The sequence below is a fragment of the Microcaecilia unicolor genome, chromosome 10, assembly GCF_901765095.1.
Source record: "Microcaecilia unicolor chromosome 10, aMicUni1.1, whole genome shotgun sequence".
NCBI lineage: Eukaryota > Metazoa > Chordata > Amphibia > Gymnophiona > Siphonopidae > Microcaecilia > Microcaecilia unicolor.
The window spans coordinates 184352936-184373062 of record NC_044040.1 but is presented as its reverse complement, the minus strand read 5'-3'; the positions used below and the strand labels follow the sequence as shown (position 1 = coordinate 184373062).

The 20127-nt window shown below is 41.7% G+C and overlaps 1 protein-coding gene across 2 annotated transcripts in view; it reads right to left on the bottom strand.

Annotated features, from left to right (window-relative positions):
- The window catches only part of MME (membrane metalloendopeptidase), a 123226-nt gene that overhangs the window by 82899 nt on the left and 20200 nt on the right, over positions 1-20127 (bottom strand). For both annotated transcript variants that reach the window (XM_030216120.1, XM_030216119.1), the window contains exons 3-4: positions 18619-18654; positions 4736-4897 (exon numbers count right to left, since the gene is read on the bottom strand). In XM_030216120.1, coding sequence (XP_030071980.1) covers positions 4736-4897; positions 18619-18654 — 198 coding nt within the window. The remainder of the gene's footprint in view (positions 1-4735; positions 4898-18618; positions 18655-20127) is intronic.

Here is a 20127-nt window from a genome sequence, read left to right as displayed (position 1 = left end):
TACCCAGATAGTGTCAAGGCTGTATGGGATAGAGTGAAGGCAGAGTCAGCAGTATTCAGGGGTCCTTTTATCAAGTTGTGGGAGAAAGGGTCCTGTGGTAGCAGTGGGGGCCATTTTCCCGTAGCGGGTAAAAAGCTCCTAAAAAATGGCTATGCGGTAGATCAAAAGTATGCTCAAATCGAGAAACAGTTTCTAGCCATAGTTTATGCACCGGAACATTTTCATACTTTTGTCTATGCTAGACAAAAGACTGTTTAAATCGATCACAGGTCCATTTTCAAGAAACCTCTGACCACTGTGCCTAAATGATTACGAAGAATGAAAATTCACCTTCAGACATGTGTCTTTGAACTAACAACAGATTCCAGGAAATGAAGTGGTCATTACTGACACACTAAGCCAGGCCTTCCCACCAAGAGCTAATGCAGACCACAGTTGGAAATTGTTACAGAAGAGATGGCCTTACTCATTGACAAGATATCTCACCCAAAGATAGCATTGGTCATGGTGCCTGAAACGTTTTGGCAAGCTGGAGAAAATAATGAGATTTGACCAGCTGTGATATGGTAGATCTGGAGAGGATGACCCACTAGTGATGAGATGTTGCCATCGAACAATCAATATTTTCACAACTTCTGTGATGAACTCACACTTACACCAGGCAAAAGATGCTTGAAGAATTCATGCAAGTGATATTGGTATCAATGGATGCGTTTGACTTCAAATCAATTCAGTTCAAACCAGGTCTTATATATCGCTAAAATCACCTTTCCAGGGTTCAATATGGTTTACATCAATTAGTTTACATTAATTGTACAGTTCAGGAGAATGCAAACCTATAAGCAGTTGGGAGATGCAAAAACAGTCCTGTACACAGTGAGTGGGTAAGATACAGTAATGGATAATCATGTATCAGTCTTTGGGAATACAAGTTATTAACTTGCACTATAGTTGCACATTGACCTCATAAACATGTCTGCCTCTTCTTCACTTTTGTGGTTATTCTTTATTTTTTCCACCAAATTGTATTTTACCTTTGCATACTGTATCTGATACGTCTATTTATCATATCTATAGAAATACAGAGAACTGATATTCAGGGAGGAGATATCTGGCTAAAGATTAACTGGACATGTTATCAGGTTAATTTTAATCAAAATATTCAAGAAACTTATCCAGTTAAGTCATGCCACTGACTACAGCCAGGTAAAGTTACAGTAGTTGGGTACATCTAGGATTGCTTTGGGTTTTAGTAGTAGTGACATCATCTGTTAACTTAGCCTGTGTTAACTGTAAAGTGCAATCCCTGCCCAATCTCTAACCGTGCTCCACTTCATTTCATATGAGAAAGTGATGGACCCAGTCTCTTCTGACTATTATGGATCTCTGCTGGAGACTCCATCAGCATAGACAATTCATCACTGAAGAGGTAAAGCACAACCCCAACAAAAGAATACTGAGAATACCTAGGTCGCAGTCAGCCATGGAACTGGCACAGATCGAGTGATAAGAAAACTGACCCAATATGTAGAAAACTATTAGTTAAAGAGAGGGAGATGTGACGAGTCATGCTAGCTGTAGTGTAGGTCTCTATGACCCCCCTAGAAAGTAGAGAGTGCACCTGGGTAGAATACATCACACTTCCTGTTGTTGATGTGAGTTATAATAATGTAGTTGAAACTGTTGTTCCTCCTGAGAGTGTCTGAATGAGAATGTAAGGCTGAGATGTTAAGCTCCAATCTTCATAAACAGAGAGTATGATCATTCCCAGGGTTACTACTACTACTACTTGACATTTCTAGAGCGCTACTAGGGTTACGCAGCGCTGTACAGTTTAACAGAGAAGGACAATCCCTGCTCAAAGGAGCTTACAATCTAAAGGACGAAATGTCAAATTGGGGCAGTCTATATTTCTGAATAGAGGTAAGTGGTTAGGTGCCGAAGGCGATATTGAAGAGGTGGGTTCATCATCTTTCCTAATACTTGTGTGTAAGATTTTTTATAAAGTTTATTAACAAATGCTTGTGTCTTTTTGTACATTCTTTATGTGGGGCATCCTCATCCTGAAAAATCATACTTCTATGTTATTTCAAGAAAGTCTACATGTATGGCAAAGTACGTCACTGTGACTTTGATTTATCATGCTTTCTGAAAAGGAGATGAGACACAGGGTCACCTAAGCATTAGCTACAGGATCAAACTTGAGACTGCCATCTGTTTTTCCTATATTACGTGGTCAAGATAATCTGGCCAACTGCCATATACAAGGCTGTGAGTCACAGCATTTCGGAGGCCTCTTGGCAACTCTACTGTCAGATCAAGATCAGATTAATGTGGAGGATTACTCAGGGTCCACTTTTTTCCCTTTATATTGCACAACCACCTTTAATGTTTTCTTTTTTAGCTAGTGGCTCTATGTGGTTTTACAACAAGGACTGACATATGGCACCCCTGAGATAAGGCTGTGACAATGTTAGTTTTCAATTGTTGATTTACCTTTGCATAGCTCCACAGTTACAATGAAGATGATGGCCAATCTATGCACTTACTTGTTTTATATTATTGTTTCAATATTTATTTTTTATATTTCTATTTTTGATCTGATTGTTTGCCATTCCCTTTGTTTTGCAAAGTTTCTTTCTTTCGTCTATCCCCACCTAACTTTTACAGGGATATTTTCCTTTGTGCATGGTCTCATCTATTTCTTCTATTTTTATTCCCCCATTTTTTTCTCTTTAGTAAACCCTTCATCCCAGAGGGGTGCCCAGGGGACACACATTTGGTCCTATGGCAGGGAGCTGGAAGAAAGTCTCCTAAACGAAGCACAGTTAAGGAATAACCTAATGGTTGGAGCAATGAGCAGGGAAACCAGGGTTCAAATCCAGATATGCCTTGCGATCTTGGGTAAGTTAGTTAACGGTTGACTCAAGAACAAACTTAGGGCTCCTTTTACAAAGCCGCAGTAGTGATTCCCATGTGGCAAATGTGACGAAGCCCATAGGAATTGAGTTGGCTTCGTCACATTTGCCGTGCTGGGAATCACTGCCGCAGCTTTGTAAAAGGAGCCCTTAGATTGGTCACCCTCCGGGGTAGAAAAAGACCTATTGTACTGAATATAACCCAACTTGAGCTACGATTGAAAAAGGCATGAGCCAAACGCAAAGTGGAGGAGTAGCCTAATTGTTAGAGCAGTGGGCTGAGAACCAGGCGAGCACTGTTCAAATTCCATTGAAGCTCCTTGTGATCTTGGGCAAATCACTTAATTCTCTATTGCCTCAGGAAGCCCTCCAGTGACAGAAAAATACCCACTGCACCTGATTGTACAGTGCTTTGATAGCTTTTCAGCTTGCAGGGGGCTAAAAAGGTTAGGGCTCTTCAGCCTGGAAAAGAGACAGATGAGGAGAGATATGATTGAGGTCTACAAAATCTTGAGTGATGTAGAACGAGTAGAAGTAAATTGATTTTTTACTTGTTTCAAAAGTACAAACACTAGGGGACACTTGGGGAAGTTACACGGAAATACTTTTAAAACAAATAGGAGGAAATATTTTTTCACTCAACGAATAGTTAAGCTCTGGAACTCTTTGCTGGAGGAGGTGGTAACAGCGGTTAGCGTATCTGGGTTTAAAAAAGGTTTGGACAAATTCCTGGAGGAAAAGTCCATAGTCTTCTATTGAGATAGACATGGGAAGCAACTGCTTGCCCTGGGATTTGTAGTATGGAGTGTTGCCACGATTTGGGTTTCTGCCAGATACTTGTGACCTGGCTTGGCCTCTGTTTGGAAAACAGGATACTGGGCTAGATGGACCATTGGTCTGACCCAGTATGGCTACTCTTATGTCCTGCGCTGGTGCCGTGGACATGCCTCCAGAACATGCTACAGCCTTTTTTTTTTTTGTTCCAAGACAATTTCTTCAACACACATGTGCAAACATGACAGCAGACTACTCCACCAGGAAGCTACCATCATGCTATGGCAGCTCCTCACTGCCTGTAAAATTTCTCTCATTAAGGGTGGGCGCTTCTTTCTGTGCATCACTCCGGAATACGCATTGGAATACAAATCAGCTCAATGTAATACACTTGCATAGGATTCTCATTGGCTGCTGCCACAAACAGTAAAAAGCATGCAGAACCCCTCTGAGCATTTCTTGCTGAACACCGTGCTCACTAAACCAGCTAGAACCAGTCAAGATCGCACGTTGCTGGCATGGTAAGTTTTGTGCATCTTGCCCTCAGTGCATTACCTCTTTGCTTCCTCAACCCTAATAGATAGGAGTTGCCCTGAACCACACCAGTCACTTCATATCTTCTTTAATGTGGATTTTCTAAACATTTATAACTGCGCTTTCATGTACCACATGGTGTTTTGCATAAATTATCTGAACAAGCACTCACAGAATCTGAACTTTCACAAAGAGCCAGCTGTGCTCTAAACTGATCCATAACGAGCAAGTGTTTCTTCACGGGAAATGCAGAGCTGCCAAGTTACCCATTCCAGGAGGGAGACTTTTTGGCTGGTCCTAGAATTCTACCAACCTCATCCTGGTGCATTATGAAACCTCCAGCACTGATTTCAATTGATGGAATCATGGGCTACAAATGCTACACTGCTTTGGGATGTAAGTTTAAAACCAGAACCGGCCAAAAAGTCTCCCTTCTGGAACGGGTAACTTGGCAGCTCTGCTCAACACTTCAAGGTCTTTCAAGGCATAAAGACTTAAATTTCACTGACCTTTCAAAACCACTTCTAGTTCATCTCTTAAAATGTCAAAGTTACTGTGGCGGGAGCTTGCATCTGGAATTATATGCTTCTTCATCCACCCTCCACATGCGTACTGATAGAAATCTTTGCAAGGTGCTGTAGACATATCCATATTTTCAAGGATTCGAGATGCTATGATTAAATAAGATTAAAAAACAAAACAAAACCAAAAAGTATAAGGTCTCTAAAATGATTATGGTATAGTTTAGAAAGCAAAATTTGGGGTGTATTCTAACAGAGCTGCCAAGTTACCCATTCTAGGAGGGACACTTTTTGGCTGGTCCTGGTTTTAAACTTACATCCCAAAGCAGTGTAGTATTTGCTGTCCATGATTCTATCAATTGAAATCAGTGTTGCAGATCTCATAATGCACCAGGATCCTGGTGCATTATGGGACCTGCAACACTGATTTCAATTGATAGAATCATGGACAGCAAATACTACACTGCTTTGGGATGTAAGTTTAAAACCAGGACCAGACAAAACTCTCCCTCCTGGAATGGGTAACTTGGCAGCTCTGTGGAATAATCACCACACGCATATTTACATTTTCTGAGAGGCAACTTTCAAACTACCACAAACTTTGCAAACAGTTTTCAAAGAGAAAGGATCAGTAGTATGCTGTTGGGGCAGGAACAATCCCCCTTCACTCTCATCCCCACTGCAGTGAAGCAAAGGAAGCAGGAATGCCAGAAGTTGGAGTCTTGGAAGCAGGTGACATATTTGTAGTTCAAATCTTTTAAATTAATTTTTAAAGTAAAGTTTAAAGCCATATTTTTAGAAAACTTTGGAGAAGCTGAAGACACCCGAAACACTGATAGCATAACAGTAACAATAAATTTCACACAAGGATTGTTTCATATTTTGTAATGACTTCTTTTTAGCTTATTAGCCACATTGAACTGAAAATCTTACTGTACACCGCCTTGAGTGAATTCCTCAAAAAGGTGGTAAATAAATCCTAATAATAATAAATAAAATTGTATGGGAAAATTTGAGATATAAATGTCATAAATAAATCAAGTGTAATTTTCATAAACGGTTTTGTAAACATAGACAAAGTTCATCTTGCACATAGAAATTCCCTTTGAAAAGCCTTTGAGCACTCAATTATGCCTGTTGTTCACCAGATTATTTGTGCAAATTAATATTAAAATATTTTGCAACCGGAGAAAATAACCCTAGAAAAAATTTGGGATGCTTTGGAATGTTTAGAAGATTCTTTAACCCAGAAACTATCTCCAATAGTTAATAGTTAAAGTCACTCAATCAAATCAAGCTAAAATAGCAGACTTGGAAAAACAGTTGGAACAATCTAAAACTTTTGAACAAACAATTATACTTGAAACAAATCAAATTAAAGAGAGTCAAATAACTTTAATAAAAGAAAATGTATACTTACATAGGAAAATAGAAACTTTAGAAAATTTACAAAGGATGAAAACATTGAGATTTATAAAAATTTTCCTAAAGTTCCAGCAGTGGCTCCTTTAATAACATTCAAAAGATATCTTTCTGAAGTATTAAAAATTACTGAACAATTGTTTCCACCTGTAGCAAGGATTTATTATTTGGCTCCCTATGTTAAGAAACCAAGTGAGCGCATAATACCATCTATGGAAACCCCATTTGAGGAGCTAAATTTGAATTTATCACAAACAATTGAAGATGAACTATGTGGAGTACAACCTGCTACATTAAATTATAGACTTTGTTCTACAGCCGGATCAGGACTGGATCTTGAAAACTTTCCTTAAACATAGACATGAAGTCTTTCTGAATTGCAAAGTCAAAGTATTTCCTGATATTGCTAGACAAACTCAGAAAAGACATCAGTCTTTTTTGAAACTTCGTGATCGTGTATTGTCACAGGGGGGAATTTTCTGGCTTAATTTTCCTTGCAAATGTGTTGTTAAATTTCAATCAATTAAATATGTTTTCTTTGAGAGTGATCAATTAGCAAAATTCCTGGACTCCAGACAAGAACCAGCCATAAACTCTCTTGTGCTTCCTCCATTAGTATCTACTCCGTGATAGGATAAGTGGGAATATGTTCTACTCATTTTTTCCTAAGTTAACCAATTTTTGAATAGTGACTTGCCTATAATTGTGGACTTTAGCAGTAATTATCATTTAATAGATTTTCTTTATAAAATATTTCTTGTATGGTATGGTAATACTCCTTTTCTGTACAAGTGTTTCTTGTAAAATTCATTAAAATTACAAATAAAAAAATTTAAAAAATATATATTTTGCAACTGTTCCTGTAAGGACCTCCAGGTATAATGGAGTTTAGTGTCATTTATAATGTACCCCACAAAGGAAATGATTTGCAACTTTGTATCTATCGGTAGTTATGGTAGGAACCTTAGGGGTCCTTTTACCAAGCTGCGGGAAAAAGAGCTCTGCGCTAGTAGTGGAGGCTGTTTTTCCCGTACGCCAGGGCCCTTTTTACCGCAGTGGGTAAAAATTCTCCCAGCACATGTGGCCATGTGGTAAGAGAACTCTTACCGCATGGCCATGCGGCAGGGAGCCCTTACCGCCACCCACTGAGATGGCGATAAGGGTTCCCACCCTACCCTGGTGGTAACTGGGCAGCGCGATGCCTGATTACCACCGGGTTTAGCACCATGTAAGTCATTTTCAGGGGTTTTCTTTTTCCCCCGGATATGGCACATGCTCAGGGCAGGACTACCACCAGCAGCTGCATTTGGCTGGCGGTAGTCCCGGAAGACCGGGCGGTAAGCCCGCATTGGGCTTACCGTCACTCTGTAAAAGGGTCCCTCAGTGGTTGAGGTGAGTTTTTGGAGCTGTTGAATAAGGGAGGAGTGGAAGAGAGATGCAGCTGCACCATGGCCTGTCCTTTAAAAGAAATGGAAGGCAGTTTAGCCTTCCTGCTCTGTTAGGAGAAGAGGAAAGCTTACAATCGTAGTGACCCAAAATAGAGTAACTGCAGTCTACATCTACCAAGAAGTGAAGAGACCGCAAACTCCAGGAGTAAGAAGCAGCAGAAAATCTTTTATTTGTTCTTGGAATAGTCCTGGAAGTAAAGGAGGCCAAAGAGATTCCAGGAACTTGCCATTCTGATTTTGTGTCTTGTACTAGGCTGAAATTTGGAATAAGTTACAGAGGGTCAAGGCTATATGTATGTGCGGTGGGGGGGGGGGGGAAGAGCTACAGAAGGAGGGAGCAGTTCCCCCCTCCACCAACAGTAAGGATGGTCCTGTATGCTGTATGTGAGTACTGGCACCCTTTTTTCTAGAAAAAAGTACTAGTTAACCTTTACGGATTCACATGACGGGATAAATTCAGCAGCTCCTGGTAAATGCATTGTGGGACAAAGCTGGAAAAGCTACAGATTGTGGGATGCATATAAGAATTGTAAAGTTCTTGAATATCCTTTATCTCATTGTCAGAATGATTATTATGATGTGAAAGGCACCACCAAGCCCCTAACTAGATTAGGCCATCCTTCCAAACTTGATGGATGAACGAGAAGATGACTATCAGTGAGACAACCAAGAGGCCAATGACAACTTTGAAAGAGCTGGACCAGCCCTCCATGCAAAACTGGTTAAAGTCAGAATGTGACAACATCCCAAGCATTTATTAATCTGTTTTTTTTTGGTAGGGTAGCAAGAAGGAAGCCATGACTCAAGAAAGCCCACCTTGAATCTAATCTGAAGTATGCAAAAAGACACTTTGGCGATACTGAAACCATTAGACAAAGAGTGTTGTAACGAAAATAAACTAGAACTTTCTGTCCTGAAAGGAAATCATTACATTAGGCAGAAACCCAATACAGCACATCACCCAGAGAACACCATCCCTACTTAGAAGCATGATGACAGCAATACCATGTTAAAGGGATGTTTCTCATTGGCAAGGAATGTGGCATTTTTAAGGATAGAACATTCTGGAGAAGAACCTGCTGCCCTCTGCAAGAGAGCTACAGCTATGACCAAAATTCACATCTCAGTATGACAACAATCTGAAGCGCACAGCCAAACCTACAGTGGAGCAGCTATGGAATAAAAAGTAAATGTCCTTGACTGGCCCTGTCGAATTTCTGACCTCAATCCAATTGAAAATTTATAGCATGACTTGAAGATTGCTGTTGATCAATGCTCTCCAAAGAACTTGAAAGCACTCAAAAGAGTTTTATAAAGAATAGTCTAATACTGACAAATCTTGTGGAAAGTTGCTGGAGACTTATTCCAATAAACTCACAGCTGTAATTGCCACCAAAGGTCCACTGAAACCCTATACAATTGTTGCATTTCAGTTTTGATTTTTTGGGGGTGTATGCTTTGTCTACAAATAAAACATTTTTTTCCTGTGAAATATTATTGGTAAGTGGGGGAAAAAAAACCCCATTTATATACATGCAAAATGTGAAAAATGTTCAAGGGAGCGTAGATTTTCTATCTGCACTGCAATGTGAAAAAACAAGACGGGTCTGAAGTCTACCTTCTTGAACCGGGTCACTGAGCAGCACTCACCCTGACTTAACATTGATTAGCTGGTCATTAGACTTCAGCCATAAGCTTTACTTTATAAATAAAGATCTAGAAAATCATCAACCTTATATCCTGTTACTTAATTAAAGCAAAAAAAAAAAAAAAGTTGGTCTAGGCATAAATAGCTTCCAATCTTTGACTGGTACAAAGTTAACCAGTATTCAAAATGGGTGTGAAGACACAAAATGTACTCATAATTCACTAAAAAATGTCTCACCAAAATATATACAAACAAATCAAACAGTAAGACTTTCAGGGGCCCTTTTACTAAGCAGTGGTAAAAAGTGGCCAGCGTGTGTATTGGGTGTGTGTTCAGCCGGTTTATACCGCATCTACAAAAAAGGGCTTTTTTAATGGGACGGGAAAAGGGCCTGCGGTAAAAATGAAACCCGCGTGCACCCAAAACCAACCTGAACTCTTAATGCCACCCATTGATCTAGCGGTAAAGGCTCACGCGCTACACACGTGGTGACCGGTCGGCACGCACTGAGTAGCGATTACCGCAAGAAATAAATAATTCATCCACTCGTTATGGGCACGTGCCAAATCTGAAATTACCATCAGGAGGTTGGGCTGGCCTTGTGGTAGACTCATTCTACGCGTGTGCCTACTGTGGCTTAGAAAAAGGACCCCTCATTTAATATCGTAATGAAGGAAAAGCCTCAAAGAGCTCCAAGTTATCCAACTTATAGAGGTGAAGTGATCAATTTATCATCGTCATGAAAGCCTGCTGCAGTAGGAGGAGCAGGATGGTATGGCACTCCAGTGAACACCCCACTTATACGGACCCTGATGCAGCAATATTAATTATATAAATGCGAAACGCTGGCCATCATTGCCATACTGGGAAAGACCAAAGGTCCATCAAGCCCAGCATCCTGTTTCCAACAGTGGCCAATCCAGGTCACAAATACCTGGCAGAAAAACAAAGAATAGCAACATTCCATGTAGAACCCCAATGAGAAGCAAGATTCTAGAATTCTAAAGAATAACAAGATTCCATTCAGAATTTCAAAGAGTAGCACGATTCCATTCAGAATCCCAAGCACTTAAGTACATAAGTGTTGCCATACTGGGACAAACCAAAGGTCCATCAAGCCCAGCATCCTGTTTCCAACAGTGGCCAATCCAGGTCACAAATACCTGGCAAGATCCAAAAAAAGTACAAAACATATTATACTGCTTATCCCAGAAATAGTGGATTTTCCCCAAGTCCATTTAATAATGGTCTATGAACTTTTCCTTTAGGAAGCCGTCCAAACCTTTTTAAAACTCCGCTAAGCTAACCGCCGTTACCACATTCTCTGGCAACGAATTCCAGAGTTTAATTACACGTTGCGTGAAGAAAAACAAGGAAGGTTGTTGTGCCGACGATGAAGAGTAGATCATAAGTTGATCGCTTCAGCTCTATAAGTTGGATAACTTAGAGCTATTTGAGGCTTTTCCTTCCTTAGCATATTAACTGAAAGTCTTATGTTTGATTTGTTTCTATATATTTTTGATGAGACATTTTTTGGTGAATTATGTTCTGTGTCAGCAGTGCATGAATGCTATTTAGTTTCTTTATAGTGATGAGGTATATCCCCACACATAAAAGGGGCAAGAAAGGGTTAAAAAAATACTGCCTCTACTGAAGAAGCTAGCTGAAAAATGGCACCAGAGCTGCACAGATTACAGCATTAACCATGATGCTCAGGTGACATCACTCAAGACTATTTCAAAAGCAGATTTCTTTACCTTGAGAAACCTTTGACAGGGGTGAGGGAAAGAATTGCAGAAACAGAAATTCTGAAGGATACACAAGGCTGTTAGCGTTACGATAGTAGTTGTGCTCATGCTTTAAAGAAAGGTGAGGGTCTAAACATTTTCAGCACTGTGCACTACTCAGGGTTGCCGATAGATGGAGCTGGGCTCGGGGCAGGGCGCTGCCCCCGCCCTGCTGCTCAGGCCAAGCCACGCTGCTCACCCTCATTCAGGCAGCAGCCGCCGACCCCTGCTACCTTACCTTCCTGCATCTTCTTTTATATATATATACAGTGGGGGAAATAAGTATTTGATCCCTTGCTGATTTTGTAAGTTTGCCCACTGACAAAGACATGAGCAGCCCATAATTGAAGGGTAGGTTATTGGTAACAGTGAGAGATAGCACATCACAAATTAAATCCGGAAAATCACATTGTGGAAAGTATATGAATTTATTTGCATTCTGCAGAGGGAAATAAGTATTTAATCCCTCTGGCAAACAAGACCTAATACTTGGTGGCAAAACCCTTGTTGGCAAGCACAGCGGTCAGACGTCTTCTGTAGTTGATGATGAGGTTTGCACACATGTCAGGAGGAATTTTGGTCCACTCCTCTTTGCAGATCATCTCTAAATCATTAAGAGTTCTGGGCTGTCGCTTGGCAACTCGCAGCTTCAGCTCCCTCCATAAGTTTTCAATGGGATTAAGGTCTGGTGACTGGCTAGGCCACTCCATGACCCTAATGTGCTTCTTCCTGAGCCACTCCTTTGTTGCCTTGGCTGTATGTTTTGGGTCATTGTCGTGCTGGAAGACCCAGCCACGACCCATTTTTAAGGCCCTGGCGGAGGGAAGGAGGTTGTCACTCAGAATTGTACGGTACATGGCCCCATCCATTCTCCCATTGATGCGGTGAAGTAGTCCTGTGCCCTTAGCAGAGAAACACCCCCAAAACATAACATTTCCACCTCCATGCTTGACAGTGGGGACGGTGTTCTTTGGGTCATAGGCAGCATTTCTCTTCCTCCAAACACGGCGAGTTGAGTTCATGCCAAAGAGCTCAATTTTTGTCTCATCTGACCACAGCACCTTCTCCCAATCACTCTCGGCATCATCCAGGTGTTCACTGGCAAACTTCAGACGGGCCGTCACATGTGCCTTCCGGAGCAGGGGGACCTTGCGGGCACTGCAGGATTGCAATCCGTTATGTCGTAATGTGTTACCAATGGTTTTCGTGGTGACAGTGGTCCCAGCTGCCTTGAGATCATTGACAAGTTCCCCCCTTGTAGTTGTAGGCTGATTTCTAACCTTCCTCATGATCAAGGATACCCCACGAGGTGAGATTTTGCGTGGAGCCCCAGATCTTTGTCGATTGACAGTCATTTTGTACTTCTTCCATTTTCTTACTATGGCACCAACAGTTGTCTCCTTCTCGCCCAGCGTCTTACTGATGGTTTTGTAGCCCATTCCAGCCTTGTGCAGGTGTATGATCTTGTCCCTGACATCCTTAGACAGCTCCTTGCTCTTGGCCATTTTGTAGAGGTTAGAGTCTGACTGATTCACTGAGTCTGTGGACAGGTGTCTTTCATACAGGTGACCATTGCCGACAGCTGTCTGTCATGCAGGTAACGAGTTGATTTGGAGCATCTACCTGGTCTGTAGGGGCCAGATCTCTTACTGGTTGGTGGGGGATCAAATACTTATTTCCCTCTGCAGAATGCAAATAAATTCATATACTTTCCACAATGTGATTTTCCGGATTTAATTTGTGATGTGCTATCTCTCACTGTTACCAATAACCTACCCTTCAATTATGGGCTGCTCATGTCTTTGTCAGTGGGCAAACTTACAAAATCAGCAAGGGATCAAATACTTATTTCCCCCACTGTATATATATATATATATATATATATATATATATATATATATATATATATATATATATATATATAAGTGCTGCCATACTAGGAAAGACCGAAGGTCCATGAAGTCCAGCATCCTGTTTCCAACTGTGGCCAATCCAGGTTACAAGGACCTGGCAAGATCCCAAAACAGTATAACACATTTTAGCTGCTTATCCTATAAATTTTAAATAAGTGCTCACTGGATCTCATGTTGTTGATTATAGAACAATCGAGAACTACTCTACAGCAAGAAAAAGAGATGCTCGACAGACAATTAACTAGATTAAAAGAAGGTATTTCAGATCATGTGTTCCAGCAGAAATATGCATCATTGAAGGAATCCCTAGAACAATTCAAAGAACAGTTGAGGAAATCTAAGATTAAAAAATTGAACAGAGACAAGAATGATTACGTCAAACAGACCATATATCCCTGGACGAAAACCCGCGTGAATCAGGACACCACAAGATCAGATATTAATAGCACTGAGTCTGTGCCTAAACGAGTGACATTTGAATTTTCTGATAGTAAGTCGAGTGGCAGCGAGCAAGAGACTTTTTTAGACAACAGACAAGGAGCGAGATCCCGCGGCAGGAGAGGGCGCAGAGGGGGATACCGGGGGCAACCCAGGTCCAGACCACAAACGCGGTCGCAATTTTAAATGTTGACAACGTGGTGAATCTTTCGGATACCCCTTTAACTATGGCTCAAACGTCGCTGTTATCTAAAGGATTATCGTATGTACCCAGGAACAGCTTCGATCCCTTTCAATTTCGGGTGGATTTAGAGAAATTTATTAGGAGCCTACAATTAAAGATCTATTTTGCTGGCTCCACCAGTTGCGAACCGCAGTCGAGAGTTGCCAATAAATCACAATGGTCTCCCCCGATTCCTCTCGATCCAACAGTGAATGCCTTCAAACAGTTGGTTCTACGTGATGTTCAGAAGCTCTTTGGCGAGAAATTGCAACATGCTCGCGATAATTTGTCTAAAAATGAACGAAGAGCTCTTAAAGAACTGAAGAACAACTCTGCCATTATCATCAAGAAGGCCGACAAAGGCGGAGCGGTTGTTATACAGAATAAATCTCAATATCTAGCCGAAGCGGCTGTACAACTCTCTGACCACACGGCTTATGTCGAATTACAACATGACTGTACCACACAGCTGCAACTCTTGATACAAGACATCACTAAGGAGGGCCTGGAATCGGGCTTTCTGACTAACAAGGAGTTTCAATTTTTGAATAACAAAACTCCTGTAATACCGGTTATGTATCTATTACCGAAAATTCACAAAGATCTCAACAAACCACCAGGCAGACCAATCATTTCTTCCAGGGGATCGCTTCTGGAGCCTCTTTCCATTTATTTAGATTCATTTTTGAAAGATATGGTTCCACAATGCCCCTCATACATTAAGGATACCAACCATTTTTTACAGATTTTGAGTGATGTATGTATACCGCACTCTCAATGTATAATGGCAACATTTGACATCAAATCTCTATACACGATGATTCCACAAGAAGAACTAATTGAAGTGGTGTTTCTGGTGTTAGAAGGTAGACAGAGACCCCACGAGGTCCCGACCAAATTTTTGATGTCGCTGTTGAAGGTGGCATTATGCAAGAATTTTTTCAAATTTGGCAACAACTTGTATCTGCAGACCTCTGGGGTGGCCATGGGCGCTACATTCGCCCCGACCCTGGCCAATCTATACATGGCAGCGTTCGAAAACAAATGGTTGCTTACCTCCCCTTTCAATCACAACATTTTGATTTGGCGCAGATACATTGACGACATTTTCGTTTTATGGAAAGGCACTGTAAGTGAATTAAAAGATTTCCAACTGTGGTTAAACAGTTGTCATCCTCGTATACAGTTTACTGTTTCTTTTCAGACAACAGGATTCATTTCCTGGACGTCGAAATTATACAAAGAGAACATTGTTTTCAAACTAGGGTATACACCAAATCCACGGACAGGAACACTATTCTGGAATATGGTAGTTGTCACCCGAAAACCCTTCGGCAAAGTTTGCCTTTTTCTCAATTTTTACGTTTTAAACGTATCTGCACAGAGGAAACTGATTTTTGCCAGCAAGCCCATTCATTCGGCTCTAAACTATTACACCGCAGTTACCCCAAAACAGTTTTGAAAAAAGCTTACACGAGGGCCAAACATCTAAATCGGGATTTGCTATTACAAAGCGCTACACCAGATCCACAAGATGATCTGGTCATGACTTTCATTATGAGATACGTGCAAGGAGGGGAAGCTGCTTCACATATTATCAAACAGCATTGGGACATTATGCAAGCCCACCCTATTTTTGAAAACTTTCGTTTAAGGATGGCTTTCTCTCGAGCACGCAATCTCAGTGAAATTTTAAGTCCAGCTGATTTGTCGGCTACTACAGCAACTGGGGTTACCATTCATGGCAGTCATAAAAAATGTAATAAAAGTGGATGTAAAACATGCCCTTTAACTTTAGAGACAGCTAGTTTTTGCCATAATGGCCGGACTGTTCAGCTCAGACATCAAACTACCTGCCGCACAACACACATCATTTATTACATCAAATGTCCATGTGGCAAGGTATACATTGGCAAATCAAACAGGTCATTAAATGCTAGAATGGTTGAACACAGATCGAGAATTTCTGCCCATAATGTTGGAGCTCCACTTGTACAACATTGCATCATGAAACAACACTCCAGTGAGTCACTAAGATGCATGGTGATCGATTGCATCATGCCAAATGCCCGTGGGGGTAACATCAATAGACTGTTGTTGCAAAAAGAGACTCAGTGGATCTTCCGTTTGAACACAGTAGAGCCCCATGGACTGAACGCACATCTCCAATGAAACAGCTGATTATGACGTATTGCCTTAAGGGGTGGGGCTTAAAGATGTTATAACAAAAACGCCATCGCCATCTTGACCGGCTATTCACCGACATCAGAGGCTGTAGAAGTGAGTCCAGGCGTCACTTTTGTATATTAGGTAAGCTAAAATCATTAGGTTGTTGATACTAATGCTCATTCTCCGTGTTGCAGAAGTTTATGCTCTTGAAAAAGCAGTTGACCGCGAAACAGGGTCCTGTCGGGCTTACAGCGCTACCGGAGTTGTCAGTATGGTGATATATTGAACCTTTGAAACCTGATAAGCTCCAGCCCAAGAAGACGGCTTACATTGTTCAGAGCTATCAAGTTAAGTTTGATTTTTTGCATTATTCGTCAATTTATTGCAATAATGTTTAATTTTTGAACAGTAGTGCACTTATTGTTTTTTGCGCCTGAGCACCAATGTTTTAATCAATAAATGGATAGACAATTTGATACTCAGGCTTTCATAAATGACTGATATTTGGCACTACTGGTTGGCTGGAAGTGGTCTATGATTACAAACTTTCACAGGCTTGTGAGCCGCAAAGTACGCCTGCATATACAGGCTTTTGTGACGATATGAGACGCCTTCATTAGTCAGCATATCTGTGTTGCAGTAAATTTGTTTTGTCCGGTTTGAGTTGTGTATTCTTACAAAACACTTTTGGACAAAGCTGAGCCATTTTTTGTTGGATTTTTGTATCCTATAAATAAGCAGTGGATTTTCCCCGTCCATCTTAATAATGGCTTATGGGCTTTTCTTTTAGGAAGCTACCCAAGCCTTTTTAAAACCCTGCTAAGCTAACTGCTTTCACCACATTCTCTGGCAACAAATTCCAGAGTTTAATTACACATTCAGTGAAGAAATATTTTTTCCAATTTGTTTAAATTTACTAGTTTGTAGCTTCATTGCATGCCCCCTAGTCCCTCGGTCTGTCATTCTCATTGCTCTTGTGTGCCGGGACCTGGGTTATCGCATTAACGTAATCGCCTGATTCCCGACACGTAGGAGCAGCAGAGATAGACAGACCCTGGTAACAGGCCCCCCTGGGAGGCTGGGGCTGAGGAATCTTGCACCACCATGCAGAACACCTAAGACTATTTCCTGAGCTAGCTTTTGCATACTGCAGTTGCAAGAGCTGTGAATCAAGGTAGGCAAGCTCCAGTTCCCACGATCATCATTCTACTCAGGTTGTAAGGATATCCCTAAAGCAGTGTTTCTCAATCCAGACCTTGTGGCTTACCCAACCAGTAAAATTTTCAAGATATCCATATTGAATATGCATAAGATAGATTTGCGTGCACTGTCTCCTTGGTATGTAAATCCATCACATGCATATTCATTGTGGATATCATGAAAATTCAACTAGCTGGGTGTGCCCCGAGGACTGGGTTGAGAAGCACTGCCCTAATGCAGACACATTTGATAGATCTACATACTTAGTGCTTCATCTGCATGCATATTCATTAGGGATATTCTGGAAACTCAAGGAAATGTATCTCTTGAAACTGGAGGTGGCCTAGCTTTGTTATTAATGCAGTCATGGAATCCTACGGATGGAAGCAGAGTCCACTTGCATTGATTTTTGTTCTCTTCAGCCGAGGACCCACAAGCTAGAGGGACAATGACCCAAAAGATTTCTGGCTTGGGGATCCAGGACTTGTCTCCCAGGACCTGAGGTTCTTAGGTCTATGAATACCATTTCAAATTTCCATTTACTTCATCTGAAGCGAACGTCAGTTAAAAAACTTTACTTCAGCTCTAGAACTGTAGTTAAAAATCAGAACTAAAATAAAGTAAAAAAAAATACTTTAATTTTAATGCAGTTCTCTGCATTGGATCTAATTTGATATGCAGGTTTTTCATGTATTTGCATGAGAAAGTACTTTAAAATGCACTAAAAACAATTTTAGTATACCAAAAAGGCTGTTAAAACATGATTAATAAGATGTTTCTAAGTTCAGTGCACCTTAATACAATGAGTGGGCTCCGAGGGAGAGGGAGACTGCAGGGGATGGGATGGGGTGGGGATAGAGAACAAGACAGTTGAGGAGAAGGGAGAGGCTGACAGAGAGGGAAGACCACTGGGGATGATGATGGGGTTGAGAAGGAGACTGCTAAGGATCAGGTGAGTTTGGGGGAGAGGGGTACAAAAGAGAGGGAAACTGATGGGGACAGGGTAGGGGATTCAGAAAGAGAAGGGAGATTGCTGGGGATATGACAGGGGGTGAGAGAGTCAGAGGGACTGCTAAGAATGAGATTGGGTTGGAGAGAGAGAGAAAGACTAGTGGGATGGACAGGAAGGTCAAAAGAGCTCTCAGGAGTTGGCCTATTTCTTTTCACTCCACTCCCATCTGGTGGCTCCTGGATCCAAAGAAATTTGTCAAGACCTGTTTGAAAGGTACACTTTTAAGAAATGTGTAAGAGCCCCTGTTTGCAATGAGCCACTGAAAGCAGATCTGCCAAGTCTCCCACTTTTGTGGGTCATCTCCCACACTCCCCGCCTAGGAGCTGGGATCTCCCGCTGAGCGGTCTCCCCTTCCAGCAGCAGCAGGACAGGCCTTCCTAAAATGTCATCTCCGCGGCAGCAGGAAATAATGTTTTAAGAAGGCCTCTCCTAAAGGTGAGGCTTCCGCTGGTGTTGCTGTGGGCGGGGCTGAGTGGCATTGTGGGTGTGGTTGGGTGGAGTTATGAGCAAGGTAGGCGGACCTTAAATCTCCCACACAGAAGGTCAGCCTCCTTGGCAGCTCTGTGAAAGGGTGACCATGTGCTTTAGCCGAAAGACTAGAACCCACATACCTGATTTTACACAGTCCGAAGACTTACAGACACCATCTATAGTTTAAAAAAAAAGATTAAGATTAATTAACTAGTACATTAATGTCAGCCTATAACAAGATGCTTTAACAGGCAAATCACAAGGTATTCTGTATTTCAGTCTATTTGTATCATTCAGAAGAAATTTCATCCAGAACTAAAACACACATATCCACAGTTTGCACATACACATGGAGCAAACCCCCCCAGTCCTGTCAGACTCCTGATTTCCATCCCTCTTGCCTGAAAAATTATAACCAGGATCACCCTAATACTTTTCATCCTAACATCAATTGAAATATGTATTCAGATCCACGTTTATAGAATAAGCATGTTTTCAAAACAATTTGGTTTTAATTTATATGTGTATATCATTATTAAAATGTATTGTATTTTTTGAGTTTGTGATTATTTTGTAAATTGCCTTCACTGAACTTGATATAAGGAAGGTGATTTAACAACAGGCTATAAAAATAACAGAGGTGTACAAAGGAAAAATTGTTGGGGTTTTTTTTTTTGGTTTTTCATTTTGTTTGTCCCTTTCTGTTGTCTCATTAATTTTGTCTGAAGTTTATTTGTTTGGGCTTGAGAAATGAAATAAACATCCAAACTGAAAAAAAAAGAAAAGAAAAATACAATGAAATGAAGGGCTTAATCCTTCCTTTTTCCTCCTCCCCTATAAAAACAGTACAACCAGGGGCGTAGCCAGACCTCGGCAGGAGGCGGATCCAGAGCCCGAGGTGGGGGGGCACAGTTTAGCCCATCTCCCCCACCACTTTGGACCCCCATGCCATTTTGGAACCCTTCCTGCTGCCGCCCCCCCGCCACCCCTCCCCATCACCGCCGCCACCAGGTACCTTTGCTGGCAGGGGTCCCCAACTCCCACCAGACAAAGTCTTCTTCAGCGCCGGTTGGCTCCGGCTCCTTCACTGTTTCTGACTCCTGATGTCCTGCGTGGTAACCCCGTGCAGGATGTGCACGCAAGACGTCAGGAGTCAGAAACAGATCCATCAGCGAAGGCGCCAGAGTCGACCAGCTCTGAAGAAGACTTCGGCTGGCAGGGGTTGGGGACCCCCACCAGCAAATGTATCTGGCGGCGGTGGTGGTGAGGGGGTCGGCAGTGGGAGGGGGTTCCAAAGTAGAGGGGGCCAGGGCTTAATCTTTGGGGGCCTGCTACGCCTGTGCTATGCCCCTGCATTGAACCCCTCTGGGCTCTCTTACTACTGCAAGAAACTGCACCAAAGCTGCTGAACCACCATGTCCTTCCCATCACAAAACAAATAAATGCTGTGCCCCATGAGCCCACCTGTCCTTCCCTGATGTCCCCTTAGACTCCACTTACCCCAATCATGGGGCTCCCATAGTTGAAATGGGGCACAATCCATTTTCAGTCACTTCTGCCTCACCATATTCCATTTTCAAAATAATGCCAGGCCAGCTGTGAACCCCTTGACATTTTGTTCTCTGTCTATTTTACAGTATTACCTCTGT